General features: G+C 39.7%; 1 protein-coding gene and 1 long non-coding RNA gene across 3 annotated transcripts in view; one reads left to right on the top strand and one right to left on the bottom strand.

The window, feature by feature from the left end:
- The first annotated feature begins 1,604 nt into the window (after window positions 1-1,604).
- On the top strand, window positions 1,605-15,948 carry NMUR2 (neuromedin U receptor 2). 2 transcript variants are annotated; one of them, XM_060634774.3, is made up of 4 exons: window positions 1,605-2,444; window positions 8,810-8,894; window positions 11,308-11,433; window positions 14,407-15,948. In XM_060634774.3, exons 1-4 carry the CDS (start codon window positions 1,728-1,730, stop codon window positions 14,676-14,678), a joined length of 1,200 nt encoding a protein of 399 aa, XP_060490757.1. In that variant the 5' UTR covers window positions 1,605-1,727; the 3' UTR covers window positions 14,679-15,948. The 2 variants fall into 2 exon arrangements, with proteins under 2 accessions (XP_060490757.1, XP_060490758.1); XM_060634775.3 differs by lacking the exon at window positions 11,308-11,433.
- The window catches only part of LOC132680880 (uncharacterized), a 126,394-nt gene continuing 112,961 nt past the window's right edge, over window positions 3,593-17,025 (bottom strand). The window contains exon 5 of the long non-coding RNA XR_009610740.1: window positions 3,593-3,678. This is a non-coding gene — a long non-coding RNA (uncharacterized LOC132680880). The remainder of the gene's footprint in view (window positions 3,679-17,025) is intronic.

Here is a 17,025-nt window from a genome sequence, read left to right as displayed (position 1 = left end):
GCCATAGTAAACCCAGCCATTACTATTTCTTACTTAGAATACTGCACCAGCCTCCTGCCTACATCCTATTAATACTTCACCCTTCTTAATTCTCCTGCTCAAAACTTTCCAAAGATTTCTCTCTGCAGTCTGAATCAGACCCAAACGCTATATCAAATCCTAGAAAAATTTACATGATCTGGTCCCCACCAGTCACTTCAAGCTAATCACTCATACTCTCCTGTCCACTCATTAAGTCCCACCTGCATTTGTCTTCTTGATGTTTCTGAAACACATCAAGCTCATTATTGCCTCAGGACTTTTGTGCTCGCTATTACTTTTGCTGGGAATGCACTTCCCTTTGCTCTTAAAAAAATTTTTTTAATGTTTATTTATTTTTGAGAGAGACAGAGACAGAATGCGAGTGGGTTGGGACAGAGAGAGAGAGGGAGACACAGAATCCAAAGCAGGCTCCAGGCTCTGAGCTGTCAGCACAGAGCCCGACATGGGGCTCAAACTCACCAGCTGTGAGATCATGACCTGAGCTGAAGTCGGACGCTCAACCGACTGAGCCAACCAGGCACCTCACCCTTTGCTCTTTTATGACTGACTTCTCATCATTCAGACCTCAGCCCAAATGACATTTCCCGATGTAATTTTTCTTTGACCATCCTTAATAAAAGAACACCCCCAGCCTTATGCGTGTATGGTCCTATATCCTTCTTTCCCCTCACAACACAAGTTATTATCTGAAATTGTATTATTATTTGTTTGCTTGCATATTTTCAGAATTCCCTACAGTAAGAAAAGTTCCACATGACAAAGATCTTTGTTTTGCTTGTCTGCTGATGTTTCCACAGAGCCTAGAACATTGCCTGGTAACACAGTGAACCCTCAAGAAGTATTGGTTGAATAAAATAGAGTGAATAAATCTTCAATTTACAGATAAGGAAATGAGGCTGGGACAGTCTGAGCAACAATCCCAAATGCCTTTACATGATTTCTATGGGTGTGCCTGATTTTAAACCCCACTGCCTTTTAGTACAGCAAGCCACTGCCAAAAGAGACCAAAGTGAGAGACAGCCGGCAGAGCTAGATGTCGCACAAGGGTTTTTCCAGGCTTTGGATTCTATTGTGGATGCAAACAAACCAGAAAGGCACATTGATCATGTTTTCCCCAGAGAGCCCTGGATTTCCAACGGAACAAGATAACTTGAGAAATCTATTGATCTCCCATTTTTGTCACGCTGTGCAGGTGACAAGGATCAATGGAAATTTGTACTCTCCTATCCATGACCCTGCAACTTTATTTTGTATTTCCATCCAGACGCCCACAGCTCTGCAAAACGCACGCTCAAAGTACCCACGGCTTATTTAAGTGAGAGTGTCACCCTCTGTGTTAGCTGTTTTCCCAGCTCCTTCCAATCCAGAGAAACGTCTCCCGCTCCTCTCCAGCTCTTGCTTCAAAGCCAGCCCTCCAACCCAGGGGTCCTCTGGCTGAGCGTCTGACACACACTCATTGGCCCACAGCCCGTGCAGGGGCGGGGCCTCTATCTCTTCCAAAGGGATCCGGGTCTGAGCAGCCCAGCGTTTCTGAACTACTCACGCTTCCCCAGCCTCTTTCCCGCCCCCCCCCCCCCCCCCACCCCGAGTGTGCTTTCCTGCCTGCTTTCTCTTTCTTTTCTGGCTCAGCCTGGGACAGAAGCCTCTATCAGAGGAGGCTCAGGTCTTGCAGTTTAAAACCAGTAATGGAAAAACACAAGAACGTTTCCTGGATCCACCAGCAGGAACTGGCAGATCCATCCCAGAAATACCTGAACAGCACCGAGGACTACCTGGCCTTCCTCTACGGGCCTCCACGCAGCCACTTCTTCTTCCCAGTGACTGCAGTGTATGCGCTGATTTTCGTCGTGGGACTCGTCGGCAATTTCCTGGTGTGCCTGGTGATTCTTCGGCACCAGGCTATGAAGACGCCCACCAACTACTACCTGTTCAGCTTGGCCGTCTCCGACCTCCTGGTCCTGCTCCTTGGGATGCCCCTGGAAGTCTACGAGATGTGGCGCAACTACCCCTTCCTGTTTGGGCTGGTGGGCTGCTACTTCAAGACGGCCCTCTTTGAGACGGTGTGCTTTGCCTCCGTCCTCAGCGTCACCACGGTCAGCGTGGAACGCTACGTGGCCGTCCTCTACCCGTTCCGGGCCAAACTGAGGAGCACCCGGCGGCGGGCTCTCAGGATCCTTGGCCTCGTCTGGGGCTTCTCTGCCCTCTCCTCTCTGCCCAACACCAGCGTTCACGGCATCAAGCTCCACTACTTCCCCAATGGGTCCTTGGTCCCGGGCTCCGCCACCTGTGCGGTCATCAAGCCCATATGGATCTACAATTTCGTCATCCAGGTTACCTCTTTCCTCTTCTACATCCTCCCCATGACTGTCATCAGTGTCCTCTACTACCTCATGGGGCTCAAAGTGAGTATCCGAGCTCGCTGGCTTAGGGTGGTATCTCTTCTTCTCTCATTGACTCAAAGTTCAGAGAAAAGAACTTAGACTTGGAGAAATCCAGAATTGGAAGGAAGCAGAGAGGAAAACAGAATGAGCTCAGAGGGCAAACAGAAGTTAAAGGACCGGCCCCAAATCAGGCAAATACTAACCACAACTATAAACCATTTCCTTCAACTCATCTATCACTATTCTTCCCTCTATGCCTGTGGCTTTCAAATCTAGGAGTTCCTAGAAATTTTACTATGGGTATCAAAGTGCAGGCCCTTCCCCCTGGGAAATCCTGATTCAGTAGGCCTGAGGGGGAGCCTCATTTTAAATAGCACAAAGTGGCTACCACAGGAGAAACTGTTCCACATCCTGTTGTCTCCTGTCCCCATCTACCGCCTGCATTGAAAGTTTCCTCTGTACCAATTTGGTCTGTGTATAACATAAACTATCTCTATCTTCTACTCCAAGACAGATATATAGTTTTAAAGTGAGACTGTTCCTTATGGTTGCTTTGACCCTTTGGTTGAAATATCAGGTTAAAATGCAAAAAAAAAAAAAAAAAAAAAAAAAAAAATATATATATATATATATATATATATATACATATGTATATGTATATATATACACATATATATGTATATGTGTGTGTATATATATATATGTATATATATATATGGCTTGAGTGGGACCAACTTGGATTTCTCTTGATCAGATGGAAACTGAGGGACAAAGAAGTGAACAGAGCACATAAGATAGAGTAGAAGAAAGTGGAGATAAGTGACAGCCAGAATTAATAAAACACTATCACTTTGTTTCCAATATATCTTATAATTAGAGACGGTTCCTTTGCTATACTCATGGTGATATGATACTCATGAGTTGGGTTTTTTTTTCTAATCTAAATTAGCTGAGAGAAACTACTTTTGGTGAGGGTAGTAGTGAGTCTATATAATTCCTCTCCTGGTACATTCTGCATCCAAATTCATAGAGATGAAATCTAACTGTGACGGTTTTATGCCCATTTAAGGAGGCAGTTTGTGTTTTGTAAACAGTCTTAGGACTACTTAGATTCCCAGATCTGAAGCTCACATAAAATATGCTTTTAGCCAAGCCACACAACTCTCTCCTGGAGTTAGTTTTCACATTTATAAAATGAAAAGGTCACCTTAGATCATATCTAAGGCTCCCAATAGCTCTGGCAGTCTGTAATAACCTAAAAAAAAAATGAGAAAGAAAAATCCATGAGCAGGAACAACGAGAATTAATAATGAAGGGAAAACAAAACATCACATTCACATCATATGTTTCAAGATGGCTCTGCCACCATGTATTCTGTGACAGTCAAGGTACTCCCATCTCAGTGCATCTTTGAGAAAGGTGAATATCAGAAATGACTGCCCCACACCTTTTAAATACATGCTGTGCCTAAGATGAGTGGCAGAATCCAACTAAGAAGAACAAATTCTAAGTACCACAGATGTCCAGACACAGGAGTAAATTTAATCAGGCAGGGAGTTTTGTCATTCTCCTCTTAGAGGGATGGCTCCTCTATTCCCAGAGATACATGTCACCCCAGACTAGCTTTAGAATGTGTGTGTATCACTGGGGGAATGTGTGTGTATCACTGGGGGAAAAGGATTTCTGCATGATTCCACATATCATGAGCCCTGTGAGAAATCTCTACCCCAAACTTATCAATACCATCTCATCCAACACCAATCATTTATCTTGGGTTAATTTGGGAGAAGTATTTAACTTTGAGTAGGAAACACATATCCCTCACCCCAACCAATTACTTTGTGTTTCATTTTGTTTTGCTGTAATGAACTTAAGGCTACCTTGTATCAGGAGCTAAGTGACAGTTCAGATGACAGTTTAGCAACTATCTAGTTTGCTTTGTGTGTATAGTGAAACTTCGAGCATTCCTATTCTCAGGAAGGATGAGCTGTTACCCAGAGGACACCAGGGAAAGACTCTCGACTTAGAATATCACTTCTAGAGGAATTAAAGATCTGTAGATGGAGTTAGGAGAAATAGGCCCTAGACTACGGCGTTCGAGGCCTTTGCACAGGCTGTACCCTTTGCTGCATCATTGCCCAAAATGTGGCTACTGTTGACAATCACAATCCCTTTTGCTTTGCTAATTCTAACTCATATTTTAAATCCTACTTCACCCACACTTCCTCGGGAAAGCTCTCCCTGACTCTAGCTGTACCTCGTCCCTGTGTACGTGGTCATGGTTCCTGGTGATTTCCCTTTGATGGAATCCCAGGACCAAGGAAGAAAGAGGGGAGCCATATGTGTGCTGCTGCATCATTCCAGGATACAAGTACCCACTGAGCTGCTCTCCAAGGCTCAAACCTGTTAGAGATGGAAAGTAGACAACCCCAAGGCAAGTTTCTTCCCATCTGGGAGGGAAGCTCTTTGGGTCTCTCACCTGGTACTTATACTCCTGCAGGCAACATTAACAATTGAATTGAAGAGGATATATTATGAATTGTAGCAGAATCCAGCCATGCCAAACAGAGTTGCACTATTTTTTTTTAATAAACAGATCTTGTTCAGATTGTGGAAATATTTACACAAAAGCTAGGAGTATATCTTGGTATTCTGGAGCTTAGTCTCCACAAACTATATAAATGTGGTGGAATGATTGTAATCATAGAAACAACTGGATCGGCATAATATATCAACGTGAATCCCCCACATGGCCCTCCCCTTCGCCTTTTATCTCACACAGCTAAAGTGAGTGGAGAGGAAGGCCTCTGAACTTCCTGTAGAGTAACCACAATTTTTCACTCCTCTTTTTGTATCTTGACTTTTAGAAGTGCAGGGGTGGGGAGAATACTTAAGGGGTGAATAGCTACTTTGCTAAACATCTGAAGGGAAATAAAATAATTCAAACATACAGCAGTAGTTAATATTGGCCAGACAAATTGTGTGCATTCTATTCTACTATACCGCCTCCTTCAAATTCCACTGTAACAATGTATAAGATGCATAAATATTCAGTTTTCACTCTTCCCCCTAGTTGGTTAGTTGTATCTCTAAAACCTATGGAAGCTGAAAAGTAAGAAATTATTAATATAATTTTCTTTTCGTTGCAAACTACACTGTACAGGAAGCCTGTTCATAAAAGAACTGTATGAACTGTTTGCTTTATGTTTGATTTAAGGAAACTATTACTTTAAGTAGAGAAATTACCAATGAGAACTTTTAAACCCACCCAAAGAAGGGACTAATAGATCTCAATAGTTGTTCTTTGTTCTTAATTATGGACTGAAATCAAATTATGGAATGACTCTCTTGTAATAATGACAAAATTTAAAAAATGGTATGGGGGGTGCCTGGGTGACTCAGTCGGTTAGACGTCCGACTCTTGCTTTTGGTTCAGGTCATGATCTCATGGTTCGTGGGTTCAAGCCCCACATCAGGCTCCGTGCTGACAGTGCAGAGCCTACTTGGGACTCTATCTCTCTCCCTCTCTCTCTGCCCCTCCCCTGCCCTTGAGCTCTCACTCTTTCTCTCAAAAATAAATAAACTTTAAAAATAAGATTAAAATAGTAGGAAATAATTAGAACCTTTAGCAGATTTAAATGATGAGTTAGTAAGATGTGCAGTTTGATTTATTGCTCTTAAACAATAAGGTTTTTGTCTCAGTGCATCTGTTTGCTTCTTTGTCTCAACACAAGTACTGCTTATGGGTGACAGTTACCATGAGAGGGAGAATTTCTGGAAGGGACTCAGTAATCCACATGAGTGAGCCCACAGATATGAATAAATAACCCTGTTTCACCAAAATTCAGTTTTTATTATGTCTTTTGAGTAAACTGAGGACAATAACCAGAATGACAATATATAACTTATTGAATAGCATGTGCCAGGAACTGAGATGAGCACTACACCTGCATTATTTTGTTTTACTATTACATTAATAACATTATTGTCAGTTTCCTCCTGTCTATTCCTAATAACTGCACAATATTTTTCTTTCTTGTTTCCAAGTTCTAGATGACCTTGGAAGAGTTAAATCTCACAGACTCCTTAGTCCCTTACTTTGTAAAGACACGGGTGTACGTAGAGAGCACCAGTATATTCAGAGACCGATTGGTCAGGTTTGTTAATTATCCAAGTGATGCTTCAGGGCTGGTGTGGTCCTGAGAGCTACCTGACTTCTAGGAGCTAACATGTTTGTCAGAGAGACAGGATACTCCTTTGTTTAACTCTGTAGGCAACTTTTAATGGCCCTCTCTTCCAAGTCTTATTTAATTTAAAATTATTTTTTAATGTGTCTTTATTTTTTGAGAGAGAGAGAGCGCAAGTGGGGCAGGGGCAGAGAGAGGGAGACATAGAATCCAAAGCAGGCTCCAGGCTCTTAGCTATCATCACAGAGTGCAATTCAGGGTTTGAACTCACAGATGGCAAGATCATGACCTGAGCCAAAGTCGGACACTTAACTGACTGAGCCACCCAGGTGCCCCCAACTCTTATTTAATTTTAAATACCTTCTCTAAAGCGTTCTATAAAAATGCCATCCAGCTCAGGAAGGTCACTGATTCTTAGAGCAGTCTGTTCTACTATTGCACATACCCACACCAAACTCTTTTTTATCTTGAACTGGAATACATTTTCTTATAATTCAACAATCTGATCCTAATCTACCCAAGACTATATAGAATAAGTTGAATGTTCCTTCCACCTGATGGCCCTGATAAGTGTGTCAGAACTTTCTACGTTGCTAATGAGGGAACCCCAACTCAATCTGGCAAAATATGAAGGGTAGTATAGACCTGAAAAATTAAGAGGTGGAGCTGGCTTCTGATGAAGCTTAATTCTGTAAAACACACAATATTCTCAAAGACCTAGCTTTATTTCTATTTCTTTGCTCTTCTGTCCATAATGTTGATTTCAACCTCAAAATACACACAACAGGTCATTCGTGGCTCCCAGCACTTTCCTTGTGGTGGAAAAAAAAATAGCTGTTGTATTCCAGAATTCCATGCAGAGAACAAGAAGGGGTCCCAATAAGAGAGAAATAAAGCTTCAATTCCTAGAAGTACAAGCAAGAATCTGAAACCCCATTGATTCCAATCATCTAATCACTGTGACTGATGGAAAGGAGCTAAATTATTTAGGGTCTGAACCTGGAGCTGGAGATGGGATCATTGCCATCCAAATTAATGAATGCCTAGGAATGGAGAAAGCGTTCATTTCCTAAAGGAAAATCATGGTACCATTGGTAGGAAAAGAAGAGAATAAGTGCTAGAGAATCAAGCACAAACACATACTGTACTATCTTGTAGATACTTGATAGTAGTTTGTCATGAGTCCTTAAAGCTTTCTTTATGGTTTCTTTATAGTTGTATAACCCCACAAGCTAAAAATATGTAAGTTGAAAAGAAGAAAATTCCACAACTAGGTAAACGATGCAGATCTTCAGTGCTAAGGGAGTTGAGAGGAAGGAGAGGATAATGGGCTGCAGGGCCACCAGAGTCTTGTAGAAGTAGATGGGACTTGAACAGGGTGGGAAAAATTGCATGTACAGTGGTGTTAATATTTGACATTTTTAGAGACTTCAAGGATCACCACCTCTTGCAACAGGATGAGTATATTCCACATCTAAATTCAGAAACATGTGCAGTCTTATCAGTAACATTATTAACATAGAATTTCTCAGATTGCGCTTCTTAAGATATAGTAAGTATTCCACTGAAAAGGGTTGGGTGGGGGGAAATTGTTTAGTCAAAGAAGCACTATCTCCTTTGAGGTTGGGGTTGGAGATGTGGGGTGTGGAAGGTGGGGATGAGGGAAGGGTGATACATGAACCCCCAGGAATATGTTCATAATGTCTATCAGCACCTTAAAGGCACTGAGAAGACTCACAATAAAGACTATAAAATTTATGAAGCAGAAACAATATCTGTTTTTGTTTTCTACTGCCTACCTACCCTATAGCAGAGGGATTCCATTCTAAAAGATATCTGATTATTATTGAATGAATGAATGAATGAATGAATGAATTGCCTACCTAACTTTTTTTTACTTTAGAATTTCACATTTTTTATAGAATACCCGTTAACATACTATATAACCAGGGCTTTACAGAATAGCGTATGATAAATGGTTGCATTGCAATGTGGCCACAACCCTCGATCCTGTTGATTTAGGTGACTTGGGGATCCAACTCCACCTCCAACTTATTGTTAAACATTTGACAAATTCTTACATTTCTTTGTGTCCCAGTTTTTTGTCTGCAAAATGAGTGTTAGAGCTACATTTCTCAGATCTTAACAGGAGGAAAAAAATGTTTACCTCCCTTAGCAACTTTTCCACTTCCCTTGCAGCTAAAGAAGGACCAACTGCTTGGGGCAGATGAAATGACTGCAAATATTCAAAGACCTGCCAGAAAATCAGTCACCAAGATGCTATGTGAGTCCTTCATTTTGTTTGGGGCTTGTTTGTTTGTGAAAGCAAAGGAGTTGCATTTGGTACTGAGAAAGCGTTGCTGGGGTCAGAATCAAAATTCTGAAACAAGATGTTGAGGTCTGGTCTTCCTTGGTTTTCTCAGCCTCCTAGAACCTTTCTGTTTTGTTTCTATTTCACTTTTTAACCCTCAAACAATGCCCTGAATTGTGTCATTGTAATACTCTCTGAGGTATTTGGCAAATCTCACTCTCTGAGATTTTGAGCATTTCTTTTCCTCTCTAAACTTAGCAGGTTATTTTTAACCTATTTTGTGTTATGAGTTGCTTTTTAAATTTTTTTTAAATACAATGAAAGCTGTGAACTCTCCCCTCAGAAAATGTACAAATACACATACACAAACATTGTATAATCCTTTCCAGGGGATCACGAACCTGTTGACACCCATCCTTGGACTCCCTAGGATCTTTTAATTCCAGATTAAGAACATGTGGTCAAGAGTAACTGTAAGCAGTCATACCACCTATAACATCATATGATTTTATATAAAACAATACACTCTTTTGTATAGATAAGGTGTTTTTAAAAATCTGGGCACTGCTCTACACTCTCCCAAAAGAGTGCTATAAAAATATGTGGTCCTGGGGTGCCTGGGTGGCTCAGTTCAGTCAGTTAAGCATTGACTATTGGTTTCTGCTCAGGTCATGATCTCAGGGTTCGTGAGATCTGTCGTTGGGCTCAGGCTCTGTACTGACGGCTGGAGCCTGCTTGGGATTATCTGTCTCCCTTATTCTCTGCCCCTCCCGCACTCTCAAAAATAAATAAATATTAAGATATATATATAGTCCTGCACTAGCGTATGAGAAATATTAATGAGAAAGGAGGAAAGGAGATTTATAATAAACTTCCCAAGACAAAACCAAACATTTGAAAGAAACAAATCCTTCAGGCTAATCCTTCACTTACTCTATGTGGTGTTTATGAGCAAAAATCCTGTGAAGTCACTAAAGCCTGTCTTTTCAATTCTAGTAGTCATCATCTTAGAAATCGCTTAGCCCCTGTTGGCACCTGACTTTCCCTATTAAGAAATCTCGTGTCTTCATAATCTCTCTCTCCCCTTCCTCCTTGATCATAATCTGCTCTCGCAAAAAGATTTGAAGTGCATGCACATTAAAGTCACTGTGATAAAATATACAGTAAAGTATTTGCCTTTGGGGTTGGAGTGTTCCATGTTAACAGTAATTAAATTTTTAACTAAAGGGCTTTGTAGGCAGTAGTGAGCAGATTAGGGACTTTTTCTGGTAGAAGGCCGGGGGGGGGGGGGGTTGGTAAACTCAAAAAAAACCATTCAGATATTCTTGAAACTACACCACACAGGCATACCACACCATTTACCATGGAAACTTCAAATGCACTCACAAATTCAGAGAATTGTAAAATGATCACCCATGTACCCATCACCCAGCTTTAAATATTACCAACTCACAACTAATCTTGTTTCATCTATATTCCTATCTCCCGGCTAGTCCCTACAAGACTTTCCTGAGGGAAATCTCAAGCATCATGTCTTGGGAAATAAAAGTATTTTACAACTTCAGAAGAGAAAACAAAAAAGCATACATATTTATATTGGTGAAGATTAAATGCCCCAAAGAGAAAATATGGTAGCACTAATCTCTGTCTTAGGAGCTGAAAATTAAAAAAACAAAAACAAAAACAAAAACAAAAAACCCTGGGCAATAGTGTATTTCTGTGAGTCTGTAATTTTATAAAAACAAAAAGTAAAAACAAAAAAAAAATTGTGAGGCAATCTGTACCATAGAAAAGTTATAATAGACACATCTCCACCTCAATCAAAAGATGCTTGTAAAGCAATATAACACTCACGATTTTTCTTTCTTTACGTCCCTCCCACCCCTTACAGAATGACTGAATTCGCATAAGTTTCTAATTATTTCTAGAGTAAAAAGATAAATTCATACAACATTTATACTATATACTGTATCAATAGTTTGTTATTAATCTAGGACTTAAAAGAACACCAATTGCTTGAACCCAATCATTTTATTCATATAACCCATTTATGTGGTACCAACAACCTTCTTGCAACATATTTTCCACAATAGAATGTTTTCAGCTTTGAACAAAGTCAGTACTATTTTAAGCATTCTAAAGTAAACTCATATTGTACAAGAAATCTTATACAATCATATGGAAACTGACCCTAAATCCTATACAATTCACTCTCATGTGTAAATGTTCTATGTAGAGGTTCTTTAGGATCTAGATGGTCCATTACAATGATTAAAAAGATGGTGGAGGGGAAATGCTAGAAGGAATGGCTGGATTCAGAGTGGGCATTATATACCTATCCTTGCCTTGACTGTCCTTTGCTCTTTCATTCATCATCCTTTTCCAGTTGTCTTGGTCTTAGTGTTTGCTATCTGTTGGGCCCCATTCCACATTGATCGGCTCTTCTTCAGCTTTGTGGAGGAGTGGACTGAATCCCTGGCTGCTGTGTTCAATCTCATCCATGTGGTGTCAGGTAAAATTTTGGCTGGTTTGGTTATATCACAAGTGTCTACTTTTTAATCTCACTTAGGTTCTATTTATATATACTAATTATTATGCGGACCCCACCATACAATAAAGAACACATTTGATTTTTTATTCATGTATTGATTAGGCATGTTACTTATCCAAAAGAAATATACCAAATCACTATTGTAGAGCCTACTTTATTGAAGACCTCAACTCTAAGCCTGGTGATTACAGCAGGAAAATGGTCTAAGAAGTGATTCCTTTGTTTTGCATCCAAAGACCACATAACTGAATTGGTTTTTATTAAATATCGATGTCCCTAAAATCTCATATTGTCTTCAGCAAGTATTAAATCCTCATGAAAACTAACCAAAGGGCATTCATGAGGCATCAGGATCTGTTTTTAGGCTACTTTAATGTTGCTTGTTAAGGATACCATGGAATAGGGTGGAAATAGCAATGGAAAGATCATTAAGTCAGAGGACCTGGATTTGCATCTCATTTCCATTATTAATATCCTGTGTGATCTGAAGAATGTGGATTCCTTCATGCCATAGTTTCCTCAACTGGAAAATGGCAATAATGCCTGCCCTATACAAACCATGGGCTGTTGGTAAGAAGTAAATGAAATAATAGCTATTAAAGAGCCTTTTAAGCTGCACAATGCTATATATCTTTCTATAGTCATCACAAAAGCTTAGTAAGTAGATATTATCATCACCTTTTACAGCTGAAAGAACAGTTCCACAAGAAAGAAATGACTTGCCCAAAGTCACTTGGTTGGCAAATAGTAAAAACAGTGTTCCAGCCCAAGTTGTCCAACTTCAAGTTCAAGATTCTTTCTCCCAGAATGGAGCAGAGGATGGTCACCTGTATCCCTCTTTCTCAGCAAAGGTGACTGTTAGACTTACGTGCAGACCACATTGTCCCTCTACCTTGGCTAGTCACTGGCTGCTTCTATGGGCACATTAGATCATCAAAGACCTCACCAGAAAAAACAGATAAAAGCAACTTGTGCACGTTAAGTTGCAGGTGTGCATAAAGCAAAAACAACAGTGTTCCTAGGTATATTGAGTGCCATGTATGTTATCTATATTCAATCATCCTTTCTTTTGTACTCAGGAAGCCTTGTGTTATGGTTTATACCTTGACATTAGTATATTCCTCCATGTTAAATTAATTACTAATTCTGGGTGAAATCTCAGAAATATTTATAGCTCTTAGCTTATCTTTGTGGTTAAGCTGCAAAAAAAGAAAGTGATTAAATACATTGGAAAACACTACAAGATCACATGAGACAACTAGTTGACTCTACATCTCCAGATGCATCAAGACAACCATTTTAAGATTTTCAAATTACAACATTTATATTAATATTTTCCAGTTAAAAATCATCTCTCTTCCTCCACATTGCCAACCAGATGAAGTCTAAACCTTCTAAATGCTACAAAAAAATGCCCCCAATTTGCCTTTTGATCCTCAAGTTATGTATTTCCATTCATAAATCATATACTTGTCAAACTGGTTAATTAGAGGGTTGTGCGTGTCTGCATTATTCCTGCACAATATAACCATTCCTGCCTCTGCACATTTAGCTTCTACCTGAAGTACTCTCTTATCTCTTCCCCAGTTATCTCCTGCCCACTTCAGGGTAGGCAACATTTAAGCACCCCATTAAATCCTTCATGACCATCATGGTCCTTGTGTTTATGCCATTATGTGAATTTCCATAGGATGACTGTCAGTCATATATATATATATATATATATATATCATATATATATCGTATATATATATATAAACAGATATAGTTTGGTTGAGTTCTTTTGTTTACTGTTGAAGTTAGGCATAGGTCTTGCCTCTGTAATACTATTCCATGTCCTTGGAGACCAAAGTCTAAATCCACTGCCTACCAATGTGCCTCAAAGTTTCTGGCAGAGAATAAGGATTCAATCATATTTACTTATTGAATGAATTAACAGCCCATAGCAATATTCTCCTTCTATATTCCTCCCTGCCCAGTTCTGTGCATAGGGTGTATGGCACTCTGTGTGTCCTGAACTATAAAAATGAGGACAACAACGAACATGTTAATGACAGTACCTATCACTTTTTTTACATTCTTAGCCATTCTCAATCCCTCTGTGGATAGCGTCTCAACTTTATCCTCACAGTAATTCAGGGAGGTGGGTTAGAGTGGTATTACTATTCCCATTTTACAGAGAAAAGAATGGAAGTACCACTTCCATCTAAAGTCACAGAATGAGCAAGGCTAAGTAAGATCCAAAACAAAGTTCTCTGATTCTCAACCTTAGGCTCATCTTGGGTCTTGGGGAATAAAATAGACATAGAAATAAAAGAAACATGTGCGCCAAACAGGAAAGTGTCAGTGTGCAAGGCATTTGGTGGAGAAAAATAAATGGAAAAATACAATTAATAAAGTTCAAAGTAAGGTGGAAGGAGCCATCAAGGGAAAAAACTAGGTAGGAAAAGTGCATTGGGGAATATTTCTTTGAAGAGATAGTTAGCATTATAAGATATCTCAGCAGGGACTACGACTTAACTGATTTACCATTCCTCCATTACTTGCAGTTTCAAATTATAGATTTAAGCAAAGCTCCAATGAGATAAAAACATCTCTCTTTCCTCTGATACTTAAGCATCTCTCTCGTTAATGCTATCAGAGCATGTTCTTTAATTAAACAAGTGGGGATCAAAGGAATTTGCCAAGCATCTCAGAGAGATCCCATGCCGGCCTAAATTTTTCCAAGACTCTTTAATCTTTCTGTGTTTGATTCCTAAACACACAGGTGGTAGATCTGTTCAGAGCATTTTGTATTCTCAATTAGAGTCTTGTATATGTTATTACTTCCAAAGAGGCAATCACATGTATTCTAGGCCTTTGTTAAATAGTTATGCTTCATTTTACCATGCCTCTCACTCCTCAACATGTCTTTTTTAATCTCCTGTGTTCCAGGTGTCTTCTTCTACCTGAGCTCAGCCGTCAACCCCATTATCTATAACCTACTCTCGCGCCGCTTCAGGGCAGCATTCTGGAATGTGATCTCTCCCTGCAAACAGGGGCACTCTCGGCACCACCAACAGGGGCCACCTGCCCAGCGGAACATCTTCCTGACAGAATGCCACCTTGTGGAGCTGACTGAAGATGCAGGTCCCCAGTTCTCTTGTCAGTTAACCGTCAGCAGCTCGCACCCCCCTACAGCCCTCTGTAGTGGACAGGCACCATGAAAGGGACACTCAAAGAGTTGACATTCCTTTATGCCACCATACTACAGGAAGGGACACCCTGTAAAATTTATGCCTTCTTACATGAAAGTAGGGAGGTAAAATGAGTCTTACAACTTATATACCCACTTCTAATTGTGTGTGTGTGTGTGTGTGTGTGTGTGTGTGTATTTAAACAAATTGCTACCAAATCTGTATCTAAAACCCAGAACCTTCTGAGTTTTATCTTCCTTTCCACCATCCTAACTGCCTCATGCTCCTTCACTAGTTCATGGAAAGAAAAAAAAAAATCATGACCAGTAAAGAATGACACCTATACTTTGAGTGATTTTCACTTTTGGAAACAGTTTGTCCTGAGTCATCCATACTCTGAGTCAGGCTCTAACTCTCACAACCAATGGCCCCTGTGAGATATAAAAGGAAGACATGTAGATGGTATGTTACTTTATATGACTCAAGGGAACCATACCAGTGTTCTTCCACAGCAAACTTTTTATCCTACTGCCTCATATTTGGCCTTTTTAATGTGATACATTAGAATTTTGAAGCCTCTTACTTGAAGAATCCTCCTGATAATATGGGGATGCTCCTTAGAACTATTTATTCCCACTTTCCTAATCCGCACATCATTCTCAGTCATTCCTCACCAGGAATCAGATCAGATATAAGTTCTACTTAGAAAAGAATGGGAAGACGGAGAAGGCCATGGTGGAGCGTCAAAAGAGACATAAACTATACCAAACACAGGCTTAGTTGTTTTCATAGTTTTGTCTAGACATGGATTTCTGAAGTCTTACTCCATACATAGAAGTATGGTCTACTATAGGGAAAAAAAAACAATCATATAGTAACTACTAGTCTCAATCCTATGACTTTCACTTACTAAATCCTTCATTACCTCTATAACACTCTTTGCACATATAAGAAAAATCAACTTTCCAGACTCCTCTTCTATTATATAATCACATGTAATATATATTCTATTCAAAATACAATACTTGCTTTTCTTATGAAAATATGCCCTGGTTATTCCGGCTGCACATATTTGCTTATAAAATTCCCTCTTTGTCTCTAGTTTCCATCTGTTGCTGTCCTACCCATCCTTCAATGCCCATCTCAGTGTGTCACCTCCATAAAACCCTGCTTGATGTATTCAAATAGATGTGGTATCTGACTTGTCAATCTCTCTCTTAAGCTTTTTCCTCTTTCTGCCTCGTATTTCAGGGATGTATATCCTTGTTTTGTCAGAATGTAAATTTTTCAAAAGCGTGAAGTATCTTGTGTTCATTTTTGCTGTTGCTGGGATCCTGTTAGTATATCTGTCACAATGGTAGAGGTTCAATAAATATGTGGTGAGTTAGTTGAACTCACATTCCAGTGTGCTGAGCCAAAGAACAGCTCCAGATGAAACCTCATTAAGAGCCAAAGACAAAAATTCTGTTTCTGACCAGATATCTTTCAGTTCACTATTTAACCAGTTGTGATTATAACAGCATGCCTTGCTGTGCCCACAGTGCCAGAAGGTTCTTCCCAACCCCAGATTCTTACTGGCGCTGAAACATACAAGTTCCAGCTTTTAGTCTCTGAATTTTCCCTAAATTGAATGAACCATCCTACTGATAAACCATCCTGTTATTGGTCTCTGAAATCATTATTTCCTAACTGAACAATCATCTTCAAAGTGATTCAATATATATTTTTAAAAATCTCTTTGCTAATTAACAGCCAACTTTAATGAATCAGAATTCTCCAGTGATGGTTTGTGTTGGTGAGCAGAATCCTCGGGTCATTTGGGGATTAAGTTGAAAAGACTCAGCAGAACAAAACTCCAGAAATGGAGGAGAAATGAATTTCCTTCTCATCTTTTAGAGACCTTCTCAAATGAAGATCTAGTAAAGTCATCATCTTTAACATCAACTCCCAGTGACCAGGACTAAATATGCTGCTGGTGTAGGTAGATGGGTAGAAAAAGAAACAACACTAAAATTGAAGCTAGTAATTTTGTTGCTTGATTACAGCTTTGATCTCTTTTTTGTTTTCAGGAGCAATAGGTTTAATTAAGCCTAGCATTAAATGGGGGGTGGGGGGAAGTGTTGAGATTTTGTTCATATATATATACATGCACACATGCATCCATATACATAAAGGAAATTTATATTTCAAAACAAAAATTCAAATGTCGCAAGTCTTAGAGTTAGCTCATATAATGGTTCACACACAGTTAGTAGAACAAAGGGAAAAACTAAAGCCAAATTGTTCAATGCTACTCAATAGTTGACTTCATCATCTCCTTGTGAATTCCTCGTGATCTCTGCATTTTGAAATAATGAAAGAGGCCACACAGCAAACA

This window comes from Panthera onca, chromosome A1 (genome assembly GCF_046562875.1).
Source record: "Panthera onca isolate mPanOnc1 chromosome A1, mPanOnc1 haplotype 2, whole genome shotgun sequence".
Taxonomy (NCBI): Eukaryota; Metazoa; Chordata; class Mammalia; order Carnivora; family Felidae; genus Panthera; species Panthera onca.
Note: the sequence above shows the minus strand (reverse complement) of the source record. Positions and strands in the feature narration are given on the sequence as shown.

Coding starts and splice junctions, on each gene's coding strand:
- NMUR2 (XM_060634774.3), top strand. CDS start 1,728: ATGGAAAAACACAAGAACGTTTCCTGGATCCACCAGCAGGAACTGGCA. Junction 2,445..8,809: donor ACTACCTCATGGGGCTCAAA/GTGAGTATCCGA, acceptor CTTCCCTTGCAG/CTAAAGAAGGACCAACTGCT. Junction 8,895..11,307: donor ATCAGTCACCAAGATGCTAT/GTGAGTCCTTCA, acceptor ATCCTTTTCCAG/TTGTCTTGGTCTTAGTGTTT.